This window comes from Oryctolagus cuniculus, chromosome 3 (assembly GCF_051225735.1).
Source record: "Oryctolagus cuniculus isolate XC-2025 breed Fujian yellow rabbit chromosome 3, ASM5122573v1, whole genome shotgun sequence".
Classification (NCBI taxonomy): domain Eukaryota; kingdom Metazoa; phylum Chordata; class Mammalia; order Lagomorpha; family Leporidae; genus Oryctolagus; species Oryctolagus cuniculus.
Window position 1 is genome coordinate 146,072,851 of NC_142869.1, and position 15,994 is coordinate 146,088,844.

The window sequence follows — 15,994 nt, forward strand, 5'->3', positions numbered from 1 at the left end:
ACTTTTAAATCGAGAGAGAAGGAGAGAGAGAGAGAGAGAGATTTATCTCTGCTTATAATTTTGTAGGAGCAACAGTCCAAGATGGTGTGACCCCACTGATCTGGCATCTGATGAAAGCGATGGGTGGTGGCATGAGTACACAGGAAGGATGGCATGGTGAGCCAGGAACTACACAGAGAGCTGCTAGGTCTAGCTCAACTTTTATATCCAACCCTCCCCAAGAACTGCATTCTGTGTGCACGTCCAGTGACTCAGGCCCCTGCCGCTAGGCCCACCTCCCAGTCACCATACTGGGATTAAGCATTTACCCTCTTATAGGACCTTTAATGGATGACTTTGGAATTTAAACATCTGCATATGTTGGGAAGGCAAATCATATTCAAAGTATAGCACTGAAATCGGACAAGACCCCCTAAAATTTACACTGAAATGTGGCCCTTTAAAGTTCTCTAGAAATGCTATCCAGGGTGCCACATGTGCTACCGGAATTTGGGGTGCCTTATGATTTCACCACGGGTTTATTACTAAATCCCCTATATTAATAAGCCCAAGAGGGTTCTTGCCTAATATTTAGAGAAGAATTCTAAATACCGGCCCAGATAAACGAGGCAGCATGGTACATTTTAAGCTTTATTTAGAGAGAAAGATGCATAGGAGAGTGAGAGCTGTATTTAGGAGAGAGAGGTGAATAGGGATTTATACCAAGCACCAGGAACCAGCCACGTGGATGAGCATCTAGGCCAGGAAGCCTAGAGCACATGGCCTGAAGGCCATGCACCCTGGAGGCGTGGGGCTACAGCAAGCCCCCTACCTAGCAAGAGGCCAGGGAAAAAGAGCAGGCTGGGCTACACCGTGTCCTGGCTTTTAATCCACTTCCAAAGGGGAGTGGTTAATTAACCTGATTGGCTGGTGGGCACCCAGGTATGGCCAGGTAGGGGAATGAGACCACACAGGGGCGTGGCGAAGGCATGGTCTTCCAGTTCACAAATCCAATCAATTTTAACCTGTATGCCTGCCTACTTCAGCACAACATACTTTACAAAGTTCATGGGAAAACATAATTAAGTTTATTTTCATGCAAATAATTTTGAGATTCATGTTGACTTTTTGCATAGCAACATTATCTATGAATTTCTTAGTTACCCTTATACGCTGTACTAATCTGTTTGGTACTAGTCAATACATTAATGATAGTAACTTGAATGCTAGGCTAGACTGTATATATTTAAAGCAATGAAAAAAATTTAAACCACTTTATAGAGGTAGCACTGAAATATTAAAAACTGTATGCATTTAATGTAACACAACAAACTTGGAGATCAGAATATACCTGTGAGAACACCACCATCACAGGGCATAAACAGTTACAAAGGAATTGAAATGAGAGTGTTGAACAGATATCTCATTTTCACATTCCTTTGCTTCATGTATCAGCCTACGTGTGTATTTATGTCACAAAATAGATCTTGCTAATAATCTTTTAGTTTGTATAGGTAAAGAATGAAATCTAGGCTTCTCAGTATTACACTATGATTTAATGAAAATGTCATTTAACTTTCTTTTTGCTGTTTTATGAATAAAAGTGCTTTGCAAGTGGTCTAGGAAAAATAAGGCCATTGAGCTTCAAGTGAGAAGGAATTTCTCCTGGATGGCAGTCAAAAGATTTGCACACTAGGAACAACTGGGAGTGTCAAGGATTTGTAGGTGAAATTCCTCTTATTGCCACAAGATGGCAGATGTCATCTGTGAGTCTCATTTGTGCTGCACAATGGTAAAAGTTTGAGCATTCCTTCAAATATCACATAGCTGACCCCTTTGCTCAAGTTTCTCTGCAGCCCAAAGGGGATTGTAGGAGGAAGGGAGGGAGCTCAGGCTGCTGTTGCATGCACCACCGTCTTCAGAGCTTCTTCAGGCGACTGTACATCTCCCTTTTGCTCTTCTCCCCTGCCCAGGTCTGGCTCTTTGTGTGGAACTTCTTCAGGTCTTCTTTAAAGTCTTCATGGTGCATTGGTCAGTAGCTGGGGGGCTCACATTGAGACTGGCATTTCAAAAAGAATTCCTTGTAGCCCCCTTTCAGGACATATAGCTCAGGGTAATGTTTTAATTTGAGGGACAGAGAGTGGTGAATTAGCACCAATTGCCCCCTTATCTAACTCCAAGGAAGTGGGGGGTCTCAAAGGATCCCCTCCTAGGGAGCTGGGGCTACCTTAACTGATTCTACACAGGCCTGTTTGTGGCACCTGCTCCTCCCCACCCTCAGGTGCCAGCCTCCTCACCATCACTGTTCCTGTGGGGTATAGCCAGGCTTTTCCTATCAAGTGTCAGCTTTCCCTCTTAACTTCTGCGTCTTGTTCTGGGTAGAGAGAGAATCTGATACTGGAGGTGACTGGTTGCTATATTATGGGTTTGAGTCGCTTTTGGAGATAAAGGAAAGAGCATGTGGAGAGGAGGAAAGAGGGCCTCATCCTACACTTACTCAGACATACCATTTGGTCTCTGATCTTTTTAAGGATTCTGTTGGTTACATGCCTGAAGAGGGAGGGGGGATGGCCTGCAAACTGTACCAACTTTGTTAACCAACAATATTTGCAGGCTCTGAAAATAAAAATGATCTTGAACCCATAAAAAAAATTTAAGCATTCCAAATTGTGGACATGCTTTAAAGCCTCACTTTGGACCCATAAATGTATCAAGCTATTATTTTTCAATTAAAATAAAATTCTTAGAAATAAAACACTTGTGAAATGAAGAAAACCTAAATAAATGGAAAAGCATACTGTGTTAATGGATGGGTAACTTAAGACTGTCTTATGACCATTTCAGATAAATCAATCCACATATTCAATATTACCCCAGTTGAACTCTCAATGGAATTTTTTACAAAAAAAGAAAAATACCCTAAAAATCATATGGAATCACAAAAGGTCTGGAAAAACAAAACAGTTCTAAGGAAGAATAAGGCTGGAGACCTCATATTTTCTGATTTCAAAATATTACAAACCCATAAAAACTAAGAGAGTATGATACTGACATAAAGACAGATGAACAGGCCAATGAAACATAATAGAGAGACCTAAATAAGCTCATGCATGTGTACAGGTGCGTACACAACAGGGTATCATATATAAACACTATTCTCTTCAAAAAATGGCATGGGGAAATTGGACACTCACATGCAGAAGAATGAAACCAGACCATTTTTTGTAAAGATTTTGTTTATTTGTTTGAGAGGCAGAGTTACAGTTCACTCCCCAAACGGCCACATCAGCCGGAGCTGGGTCAATCCAAACCAGAAACTTCTTCTGGGTTTTCCACACTTCTGTAGGGGCCCAAACACTTGGGCCATCTTCTACTGCTTTCCCAGGCCATAAGCAGAGAGCTGGATCAGTAGTGGAGCAGCCAGGACTTGAACCGGTGCCCATATGGGATGCCGGCACCACAGGCAGAGGCTTTGCCTACTACACAACAGCTCCCACCCCATATTTTATACTATACACAAAAGTCAACACAGAAGACATTAAATCCTTAAATGTGAAATATAAAACTATGAAATTGTTAGAGAATAACACAGCAAGAAACCTTCTTTTCGAAAATTAATTAATTAATTTTAAAGGCAGAATAATAAGGGAGGGAGGGAGAGAAAGAAGGGGGTGGGGGAAGAGAGGATCTTCTGACTCATGGTTCACTCTCCAAATGGCTTTGGCCAGGCTGAGCCAGGAGCCAGGAACTCTATCTGGGTCTCCCACATAGGTGTCAGACACCAGGTTTTGTGCTTTCTTCCACTGCTACCCCACATGCATTAGCAAGAAGTTGGATCTAAAGCTGCGAAGCCATGGCTTGCCAGTGTCATAAGCAGTGGCTTAACTCACAGAGCCACAGCACTGGTCCCAGGGGAAACATTCTTGATATTGAAGAACACAAGCAAAATCAGACAAGTGGGACTGTGTCAAGCTAAAAAAAAATTATGCATGGCAAAGAAACCAATCAACAAAATAAAACAACAACATATACAATGGGAGAAAAATATCAGAAATCACATATCTATGAGGGAGGTAATCTTGAAAACACATAAGGAACTCTTGAAACCCATGGCAAAATAGCTAATAAGGTGATTTTAATAATGGGCTAAGCATTGAATAGGCATTTCCCCAAAGAAAGATCTGCTTTACTTTTCTTGAGATACTCAGCTGTCTGGCAATAACGAGGGAGGACTCTTCTTGATGAACTTTTACTTTGAGTGAAGTAATAGTCTCTAAGATTAGTCTGGAAAACATATAATCTGAGAGTGACTTTCCTTGATAATGAACACCAACACATACCCAAGCACCGATTGATGTAATTCTCACCTATCCTCAGAGAGGAGAAAAGAAGACAGCAGGAAGGGAATATTACAGCCAGAGCCTACGACTCACTTTGGAAGAATGGACGAGGCACTACGAAGAAGGCTCAATTCCTCAGAGAAACCTGAGTCCTTGTCTCCAGCAGCCACTGGTCAGGAAAAGCCAAACTCAGACCCAGCATATAAATAAAGGCTAGAGGAGCTCCAATAAAAATTTAATTCTCAACCCTGGCAAATCTGTTCTACCAAGCTCAGAATCTTGACTGGGAAGAGGTGACATTAGGAATCACAACATCTGAAACTACACACTTGGCAAACTTGAAACTATTCTTGTGAGCTCTCAGAGTTTAGCCGAGCGGCCCCATTCATCCCTGTGATTACTCGGTGCTTGAAATCAATGCCTTACAACTTAGTTTTCATATAATTCCAAATCAAATACTGATAATTAGGCTCTGGTCAAGAAGAGCTGAATCCATCATGGAAGGAGAAATTCTGTGCACAAGAGAAGCTGTGTAACCCACCAGCATGTGCCAGGAAGAAGCTGAGAGAATGTGCACAAGACTCAATCCAGGCAATGCTGAGGTTGACAGATCTGGAGATCTGGAACGCAAAATGGGTAAGGAGGACTTTATCACGAGGACAGCAGTGATTAGTGCCCTGGCCCCAACATCAAGACACAGTGCTAACACGTTCCTGGAAACCTAGAAAATGAAAGTGCCATGCAAAATGATGTAACAAGTGCTGGATTTTCACAGCAGATGATTAGTAAGCCATCAAAGCTGTCCAGGAATGCATCTGTAGAGTCGCTGTACTATCTAAGGGCAGAAGACTCACCTCCCAGCTGCACTCCACAGGAGGCCTCAGCAAACACTGCGTTTATGAAATCAGAAGAGAATTTACTAGTGAAGCGTGGCACCACCACTATGTCCCTCACTGGGAGGCTGCTTTCTGCAGGGCGGGTCGTAGGAGCTGTTCCTGAAGTTGGGCACACTGATTTCAGTGGGGGGATTATAGGAGACCGAAATGAAAGAAGCCATGTGCTTAAGAGTCAAAAACAAGAACAACCATAATGAGCAAAGTGGTCAGAGGAGCAGCTGGAAGTGCCTGGCCCAGAGAGATACAGAGATTGTTACTGGGACACATTGTTCCCTGTGCAAGATTAATGGGCAGGCAGTTAGGGGATTTCATAATTCATACAACTGAAAGGATTCAGAGAAGTACAAGCTGCAGATTTTAGGGCAGCCACCCTAATAAAAAGTCGTGATCCCACGCCCAGTACTCAGAACTGAGATAATCTGCAGACCCAGAACTCATTAACTGAGGGAGCAGCTGGTCCTTGTGAGGAAGAAAAGCCCCTACCGCACTGCAGCACGCGTCTATGGCAGTAATTCCCCTCATAGGCCTTTTCCCCGGGGACTCTGAGGCCATCCACTTCTTCACATGATCTGTATTAAAGGAAAACACCAGTGCTTTTGAGAGCTGGTGGACACAGGACTCAAGCTAACCCTGATTCTGAGAGCCGAGGCAGTACCGTGGCCTCAGGAAAGCCAGAAAACATTAATGGAGCTCCGGTCATTGCTGGTGTCCCCAGCCAGTGCCATATCTGGTGAATACTTCCAAGGTCCTCAGATGCAGTTGTGGGTAATTGGACGGACACAGCCGAGTTTCAGTAGAGAACACATCATTTCTTTAGCAAAATGTTCATCTTTGAAACGGTGCCCTCCTGGAAATAAATGGTACAGCCAAACAGAATCAGGGACTAGCATTTGGCACAGCAGGTAAGATGCCACCTGGAGCACTCACATCCTATATTGAAATGGCTGTGTTCAAGTCCCACCTTCACTCCTGATACCCACTTTCTGCTAATGTACATCCTGGGAGGTAACAGTGATGGCTCACAAGAATGGGGTCCCTGCCACCCATGTGAGAGAACACAGAGTTCCTGGCTTCTGGATTTGGCCTGGTCCAGCCCTGACTATTAAGGGCATTTGCGTTGTCAATCAGTGAAAATCAGTGAGTGAGGACTTCCTCTCTCTCTTGCTCTCCCTCTCCTCCTCTCAAATAAATTAAATGTGTGACAAGCATTAGTGCTGCCCTTAAGACATGGAGGATGGTAGGGGTCCCCTTTTGAGCCCCATTTAAATTGAAAGTCTTTCCTCATCTAGGATTAGATGACTCCTAGTGGGTGGGAGGCAACCACTTCAAATCAACCAAGAAGTAGCCCTAGTTTCAGCTGCTGGGCTAGGTTTGGTCACTCTTCTAGAGCAAATCAACACTTCCTTGGCTAAAAAGGTACAAGGACATTGAGTTAGTGAGTATACTGTTTTTACCCATGTGAGAAATGGGTTTACATTCAAGAAAAATACAGTCAGATGTAGTTATGGTTTTGATCATGTTCAGGTTAATTCTCTCACCTTCTGTCATAATGTAGTCCAAAAGGACTGATTGCTAGACACGATATTGCATTGTTTCATTGTACTTACCCATCATATTAACTGCACCATCGAGCAACAATTGCCAAAAAAATGGGAAGTCTTGTTAAGGCATATGCAAATTAGAGGATGGGAGATGAACCCTACATAAATTCAGGTTCCTTTCAGCTTAGTAATTTTTTGTGTATGTTCCTATGGTTTGGGATATGCTGTGACATTCTGTCTAAAGCAAAGAAAAAAGGTCTCACTTTTTGTTTCCCACCCACCAAGATAGAAATACAACATGTGGTAAGAGTACACTGATCTATTTACTGGGTGATGTTCAAAGCTAACAGATTTGAACGGGGCTCAGAGCAGGAAAGGGCTCCACAACAGGCTAAGCTGCCAAGTAAACAGCCTCACTTCCTGGACCCTGTGACCCAGCAGGATTCTGTAACACTAGAAAAATCTGTGGTGAGAAAGGCACCATGGGCGTTCATGGAACACCCATAAACAGAGTGACAATATAAACCCATAGGACTCAATGCCATCTACAAAGGAGAGCCCTACACCCTTTGGGGATGAGGAGGCCCTAAAGTCTTGGAAACTAAGTGGACTACTATGTGCCCATGTAGCCATATCTACCCTTCCTGAACTCCAAGCTCTCTGACCAACCAGATCAAAAGTTGAGTGGAGCCAACAATGGAAACAAAACAAAATTGAAAATGAATCTTGATATGAATGGGATGGGAGAGTGAGTGGGAGATGGGATGGTTGTGGGTGGGAGGGAGGTTATGGGGTGAAAAGCTGCTATAATCCAAAAGTTGTACTTCGGAAATTTATATTTATTAAATAAAAGTTAAAAAAACTAAAAAGTGGGTTGTATATCAAGCATGAGCAGCGCCAAAGAGCACAAGTTAGCTGCATTCTTTGGTGGCCCTGACCTCCACGTCTTGCTCTGGTGTCTCGCTCAGCTGCTTGGGGTGTTCCCATTATCGGAGGAGGAATAAGGCTGAGTCTGCCTAAGGAGGGAGCGGGCTCAGCACATGGTTTCAGCCAGCAGAAATACCTCTGCTGACACCGTGGCTGCAGCGGGGCTGACAATCACAATCAGTGTTTCTCTTCTTCACTCTTCTTCTTCTACTCCAAGCCAGTCCTCCATTGCAGTCGTGTCTCAGTTCTACTCCTACCAGGTCCTCCTTCTGTCATCCCCCCAATCCCCCTTCAGAAAATCTCCTGCTTCAAACCTCTGCCTGAGAACTGTTATTTTTAGGGAAACTGACTGGACACTCTCTGCCATAGGTCATACTCTTAGGAAAAACCTGCAGAAGTACACCTTTGCTGAATTGCTTTTCTAGTGTTGCTGCTCCCATAAAATAGTACTAATTTTGCAATAGAATTCTAAAGCTTTTGTGGTATGTTGGGATATTGTGATTAAGCACATGGGATAGTCTCAAAATAGATCAGAAAAGTCCATCACTGAAAAGGGATGAAATTGTTTGCCTCTTAGATATTGGCTCTTGCCCCTTAAAAAAGAGAAGCAAATCCAGTTTGATTGCTCTAATAACGATTCTGTCTTATTTCGTATCTTTATTCTATAAATTGTTGTATATGAATGATTTGTATTTTAAACATCTCTTAATTTAATGTTAGTAATAAAAATATCATCACAATCTGAACACAATTAGAATGCTCCATTTATTTTTCTGTTGGTGATTAGCTCATCCCTGTACATTTTGTAACTAAAAGCAGACGCTTCTTCATCGCACCCAGCAGACCTATCAAAATATGTGCTGGGTTATGCAAAAGTATCCACTTATGCTGAAAACATTTCTTCTGTTTCACTGCTTAAAGCTGTGGTTTTAAAAGACCTTTTCAAATAAAGCAAGTGAGACAACGGTTTGGTGACCTTCATGCTGGTTAAAGCCAAATGTCTTCCATCAGAACCACTGTCTTTTCTTAATTGTTCCACATCTTGACTCCCCTTGTCTGACAGCTGAGCAGATATTGCATTACTGTCACTGAAGAAAAAGAAAGAAAATATTTTGTTAACTATTTTATAAAAATCTTGAAAATCCACTAAATAGTGGAAGTGTAGAGTTGACTAATAAAAGTAATAGAAATGGAAATATTTTAAATTATTGTTTTGGGTAGATAATTTTATAATTAACATGGAGTCAACACTGGTAACATTCTTTTTAAAAATCTGGTTGACTGTAGTAAAACTTGAATCAATCCTTGGCACTAGGTTCACCAAGAATTAACCAAATCTCAAATTATTTATAACAGATGAACAATGAAAGGGAGTGGGCATTTGGATTAATACATTTAGCTCCCTTCAAAACATCATTAAAAATACAGATTGAATTTGGCTTCTCCCTCCATTCTGCTAATGTATTTCCATGAATCTTGCTTAAAAACCTGATAGTTACCCTGTGCTCCTCAATACTTAGTTTATCTTTTTGAGGAATTCCTGTCTCAGCTGCTAAATCCATCTCCAAAGACCCTGGAGATCTTTCTCATTGAAAGATGTAAAATCTTCCAGATGATGAAAAACATACACACAGTAGATACACACACATGAACACCCAAAAGATATTATAAAAGATTTAAAATTCTCTAATCCTCAGAGCTAGTGTCTGTGGCACAGCAGGTAAAGCCACTGCCCATGATGCCAGCACACCATTTGGCCACCAGTTTAAGTCCTGACTGCTCCACTTCCAATCCTACTAATGGCCTGGGAAAAGCACTGGAAGATAGCTCAAGTGTATGGGTCCTCGCCATACATGTGGGAGACCCAGATGAAGCTCCTGGCTCCTGGCTTGAGCCTGGCCCAGCCTTGGTGGTTGGGGCACTATATTTGCTACAGTTTTGCTCTCTCGATCTTTGCCAGTGCCACACTTCCATCTTATTTAGCTTTTCAATGAAGGGATTTATATAGTGTCAATATAATGTGGATTATGGTTTATTCATTTTCAGATTCAAATCTGGTTGCCCTGAGGCTGAAGGGAGTGGTGGGATAACATGGGCTGAGGTAGAAAACAATGCTTCTCATTATAAGCCTTTCTCAATGTTTTTGCTTCTGTAAATTCATACATTATTTCAATACCTCAGAGAAAAACGCATTTTTTAAATTGAGTTTAAGATTAGCTTTGTGTGATCTGATAGTGACATGCTGCATAATAGTAATCATATGGCACATTCATCAGAAAACCTGACAGCAGGTAGGCAGTTGGTGATGTGAGTTGTTAAGTTGCCATCAGGGACACCTGTGTGCCATGGCAGAGTGCCCGCTTCGAGTCCTGACTACCTCACTTCCCATCCGGGTTCCTGCCAATGCACATTCTGGAAGGAAGCAGGTGGTGGCTCAAGTATTTGTGTGCCTTCTTCCCATGTAGGAAACCTAGATGGAGTTCTAGGCCCCTGGCTCCTGCCTGGTCCAGCCCTATGTTTTCTGGGCATTTGGCAGGGAGGTGGGGCGGCAGCTTGAGAAAGGAAGATCCCTCCCCATCTCTCTGTCTTGCTCCATCTCTGTCTTTCAAATAATATGAAAATAATCAATTTTTGAAAGCAAAGAAATAACACAAAATGTTAATTCCTGTCAAGAATACATTTCCAAGTTCATTTGCTCAATGAACTCAATGAGAAGGAGCCCCAAAACCTACTAGGCCATAACCATCTTAAGTCATTCTTAAGATTTGTCACCCTTGGAGAAACATTGTTTTTCAACACATTTATTGACTTCTTAATGAAAACTCAGAATTGTCATTTTGACACACTTTCAGTGGCAATGTCTATTTAGATTTGTTTGATAGCATGTGAAATCTCCTGGCTTCTGGCTTTAGCCTAACCCAGTCCTGGCCGTTGTGGTCATCTGGTGAGTGAACCGGTGAAGGAATCACTCTCTTTCTCTCCTCTCTCTCTCTCTCTCTCTCTCTGTCTATCCATCTCCCTCTGTAACTCTGACTTCCAAAATAAATAAATGTCTTTTAAAAATTAACACGACCATTTAAATTATATATATATATATATATATACGTTAAAGTATTCCATAAATAATAAGTTGAAGATAAGCTTTTGCTGAGTTTTTGTTTTATTTATGTTCTAGTCCAAGCTCAGCCAAGGAAACGCTTCTCTCCACCGACATGCCAACTCTTTGATGCCTCACTTCAAGTAGTTCCCACCCAAAGGAGAAACAACTCCCACTTCTACTGCCCTCAGCCTCATCTATTGCTCCTGATTCCCCTTTTCCCTTCGCCTGTTAGAGCTCCCTGCACTGTTCCTTCCTATGGGATCCACTGTCCCAGGCATCAGCCAATCACCAGCACGTGAGCAGGAAGAACACTAAGGATGTCAGTCCCTGTGTGTGGCACAGTGTCTCTTAATGGCGGCTGCCCGTTAAGATCACCTGAAGGGCAATTGGTTTTCAACACACACTAGCCCCAGTTAAGGAGAATTTCTATGAGAAATACTTAAGCATTTGCATTTAAAATGAGAATGGCACCTCTAATTGACAAGTGAGGAAAAAGTGGCTTCCTCAACTACATGGAAATTCAATGTGAAACTATGACTTCTGTTTGTTCATATTACTCACGTATTTATTGCCAAACTCAAGTTGTTCCCTGTATATCTTTAACATCTGAACCAAATGTTACCTATAGCTTATTTCACCTATGATTCCAGTAAAAATTTCCCACTTAGCTTTTTATGCATGCATACACACATGTAAGCACCCCCACATTCTAGAGAGATTGTTCTACTCTATCTGGAAAAAAAATTTCATAACTATCACTTGAAGTTATTTATTTTGTGTTAATGCCCCATCTCATTCTTGCCTTCTGCTAGAAAATCTTGGGAAAGAATATCTTACACCTGATTACTCATTGCATAAAGTCATTAATCCCTTGTACAACGCTATTTACCTTCTTAAAGGTTACCAGCCACCTCTACAACAGCAAATCCCCTCTTAATCCAACATGATTTGAGTACTTAATATTTGCTTGGCACCAGAGATAAACATTCAATGAATATCTCTTTCTGTCTTCCAACAAGTTTGTGGTGGGAAAGACAAAGAGAGAGGCCAGTTATATATGGTGGTGTTTTGGGAAACATGCCCTTGGAGACATGCCCACTCAAAGAAGATTGTCCAGGGGGATCTCTTGTCTGAGGCAATTTGCTTTGCAAGTTGAAGTTGATGACAGCCAAAGGAGGTCAAAAAGGATATAAAGAGAAAAGGTAGCATAAATAGAATCCATGCAATGAAGTCTTTTACAAAAGAATTTAGTCATGGCCCATCATGAAAGATGCAAAAAGCTACAAATGCGAATACATTCCTAGAATTAATGGAATATATCTGGGATTGTATAAGTCTAGGGATAGTAAAACAGCATGATCATTTTAATTAGCTAAGTGTTTGGAGTGTTGGCAATGTAAACTTGCCCCCAAGTCTCTACTTCCTTAGAGATTAAAAAATGAATTATATTATCTTCTGCCTTCCAGTTTCCTGAGGATTACATATTTCTTTTTGCTCACGGGGGCTAGCACTTAGCACAGACTCACAAAATGCTGCCCATCACTATTTGTGTATCATTACAGTAGCTGTGAAGGGAGTATTTAAAGTTGTTTAAGAAATGTAAGATAGAAACAGGCTAATTAGGAGCTTATTGTCTTGGCAAGCAAAAGTGATTAATTAAGGCTATGCAGGAAGTAATGAAGATTAATGGGAGATAGCATAAGGTATTTGAATCTACTTAAATTGTTTTGTGAAGTTTTAGAATATGGGTTTCAGGAAAAAGTATCTCAAGAATTCATGAATCATTGTGATTAATAAAAATTAAATCATGAATTTATAAATAGAATTTATTGTTATAATGCACTTGCACATTTAAGCAAAAATAAGCCTCTGTAATTCCCTTCATTAAACATCTTCTGTGTCATAAAATCTTGGCAGTACATGAGTTAATCACATCCTAATGCTTCTTAGCATTCTGAAATCTTTTCCAAGCTTGTAGTGTACATTTGAGACATAGGAACATTGCTATTATATTCTGTTTCTTAACAGAATCATTTCATATCCATCATAAACTATTGATGGCTGAAGAAATAAATTTAGTATTATTCTTCTATTCTAAATTTGTACTTTTTAATTTAGATGCTGACCTTCTAAATGACCTTATACTTCTTAATATGGTTACAATGTTGCAGTGCATGGGCCTATTACACTGCAGTCACTTAAAACAAACATAACAACTGAATAACAAGGTTGTCTTATTTACTCTTATTACTCATGTATCAAGTAAATTCTAGCTACTGAATACTTCCCTCCAGTTTCACAGCAATTTCTTTGTTGATATTGAAGCTTAACCCAGATCATATCCAAGCATTGACCACTATAACATGATGTCTCCAGGGCAGGTGGAAAGAGTGTACACCTTTCTATTGACTTCACTTCAGTAGATTTAGAGAAGTCAGAATTAGGTCATGTCTCCCCTATATTGCATGCCATTAGCTCATGGATAAGAGCCATTTTGATGGAATGCTGTAGAACAATATCTTTTGCATGGGTTGAGTAGATCTTTGGCTTTGAAAAGGGTGCTACTAAGGCTAACTGAAATGGGGTGGTTGCTGAAGAGGAGAATAAAGTCAAGGGAAGAACTTTGAAAGTGGAAGGTTCTAAGTCATGTGAAGCAATGCAAATCTCAAAGAGTAGCTATAGTGGATGGACCTAGATTGGAGCAGGTGTACTTCTTCTGGACTTAGGAAGAGGTCAAACCAAGTAGCATTGATGTAGACAGGTTTGTGGTGTTGGTTTTAGGAGACTGAGGCAGATTTTAAAATCTTATGATGTCTATTTTTATGAAGTGTGCAGAACCATTACAGTTCAGGATGGGAAAAGGTCACTTGGTTAAAGATTTGAGAAAAGCTGGGGAGCTATGAAATTGCCTTCACTGAAAGTGGTGGGGGGAATTTATTAGGAAGGTCAACCCTGGTATGTTTGCATTGAGCTTTTCTTTGAAAACCTGGTAACAGATCTGAAATCATTCCTTAATGCACAATGGTGTCATTTTTGATAGGAATACACTGCTGTTCACAAGTAGTCATAGAATAAGGGATGAGTAAGTTTAACTGGAATTGAAGATTTTTCCTAAATGAGTTTGAAGGAGGGTAGTGGGACAAAAAGTTACATGTTTGAAAAAAGGAGCAATAATCCTGCACAATGGAAGCCTAATCAACTATAAAAAGAAATGATGTGATAAAGCAAAATAGTAGCATCAGCATGAAAGATTTAATGAGTTCAATCAATATCTAAATATTGAATTCCATTGGATAATAAGCAGACAAAGTGACATTTGTAGCCTACTCTTTCAAAAGTGTTACAATTGTTGATGTTGACAAAATCTTGAGGGTGATCATGGAAGAGTGTGTCTGGAATAAAGAGGACAAAGCAATATGAACAAAGGAGTTAAGAGGATGGCTCAAGGGCAGGTGTGCTGCAGCTGGTTAAGCAGCTGATTTCAATGTGGGCATCCCATAACTTAGCACCAATTCAAGTCTCAGCTGCTTCACTTCTCAGCTAGTTTCCTACTGGGAAGGCAATGGAAGATAGACAAGTACTTCACCCCCTGCCACCTCTATGGGAGATCAGGATGGAGTTCCTGGCTCCTGGCTTTGGACTAGCCCAACCATGGCTGTCCCAAGCATTCGGGGGAGTGAACCAGTGGATTGAAGATCTCAGTCTCTCTGTCTCTCTGTCTCTCTGTCTCTCTGGCTCTCTCTCTCCCCTTCAAATATATATTAAAGGATGGACCAGCTATGGTATTGGTTTTATTTATTTCTGTGGAGGTTCATATGTCCTGAGAGATAACACAAAGAGTGGTGGGAAAATACCTGTGCACCAAAAAGTCACCGATAAATTTAGGGAAAATAATAATAGGTAAGGCTTCTTGAAATATATACACCTGAAAATGCAGCAATGTGTGGAACAGAAAATTTTCCATTGGAACAGAAGATGAAAAGAATGCTGTGGTTGGACTCACATGCATGTATGCATACACACACACACACACCTCAATATAGTTTGAACAGGTACAATGAGGAAAGATCGTGGGTGTCTGCAGATAGCTTTGATCTGGAGTCACTGGTGAAATGGGAGAGTGGCAGGGAGAACAGCCAAGTCCAGTTCCAAAGCATGAAAAATGCAAAAAAAGGAAAGACAGGTCCTGGTGAAGGGAAAGATTGCAAAAAGTCATGGACTTTGCACACTTGGATTTTGTACTTGCATAATGCCAAGACTGAGCAATCTTCCCCTAGCTATAGAAACACACACCTTCTTCAAGAGATTTTTCCCGGAGCTAGTTTTCCAACAAAGTTTCCTCTGACTGGCCTGGTTTACAAGGGCCTCGCTGTTCTCTGAATTCCAATGGAGCTCATTGTATGTACTGTACATGTTGATAGGAATTGACAAATGATCATACATTATTCCTTGCAATATTTTACTTATGTCTTCTCCCAGGTGGGTGGAGTATGGGGTCTTGAAGACTGAAAGTCATGTTTTATGCTACTGCTTTAAATTTGCCCAAGTAATCTGTGGAGGGACTTCTGCTATTAAGGGTTACATGAATATCTGTTGAATGGATCCTAATGTTTTAACTAACTTAACTGCTAATGATACTGACTTGAAAATATTTTATCTTATCCAAGGCATTGAACCAAATATATTTTTACATTAAAATATATTCTGGAACTTGGCAAAACACTGTGGTTTGGAGTTAACATTTTAACTCCAGTTTAAAAGAAAACATATGCTAAATGAGTGTCTCAATGGAAGAACTCCTATAAGACAATTGGTATGTATTAAATATTTGTTGAACAGTTCGGTGATCCGGGACAACGGGCATTGTAGTTATCCTTGGCCTGGTCCCCACTAGATTTTCCATGTAATTTAATTGCATCAATTCTTTTTTTCAGGCTTCAAAAGAGAATAAGGAAGAGTAATCAGAATTTGACTACTACCTCAGTGATACACATTATGAATTTAGACATCTACAGACATATCAATGTTATTTCCTTCATCACTGATATCACCAAATATGACTTTGGACAATTGAAGGTTAGCTGTTTCTCCCCAGTTTCCACTCTGAACTGGTGAGCATTAATGACCCCATTTCTGAGTTACCACATGCTATAACTTATTGGTGGGTACTTTTTATTAACCAGATGCTATGAAAGTTGAAAGAGTATCTAT

General features: G+C 40.8%; 1 protein-coding gene across 1 annotated transcript in view; it reads right to left on the reverse strand.

Annotated features, from left to right (window-relative positions):
• Positions 1-8,425: 8,425 nt before the first annotated feature.
• Positions 8,426-15,994, reverse strand: part of LOC100348313 (cadherin-related family member 4) — a 107,956-nt gene continuing 100,387 nt past the window's right edge. The window contains exon 21 of the mRNA XM_089329464.1: positions 8,426-8,771. Coding sequence (XP_089185590.1) covers positions 8,769-8,771 — 3 coding nt within the window. The 3' untranslated portion in view covers positions 8,426-8,768. The remainder of the gene's footprint in view (positions 8,772-15,994) is intronic.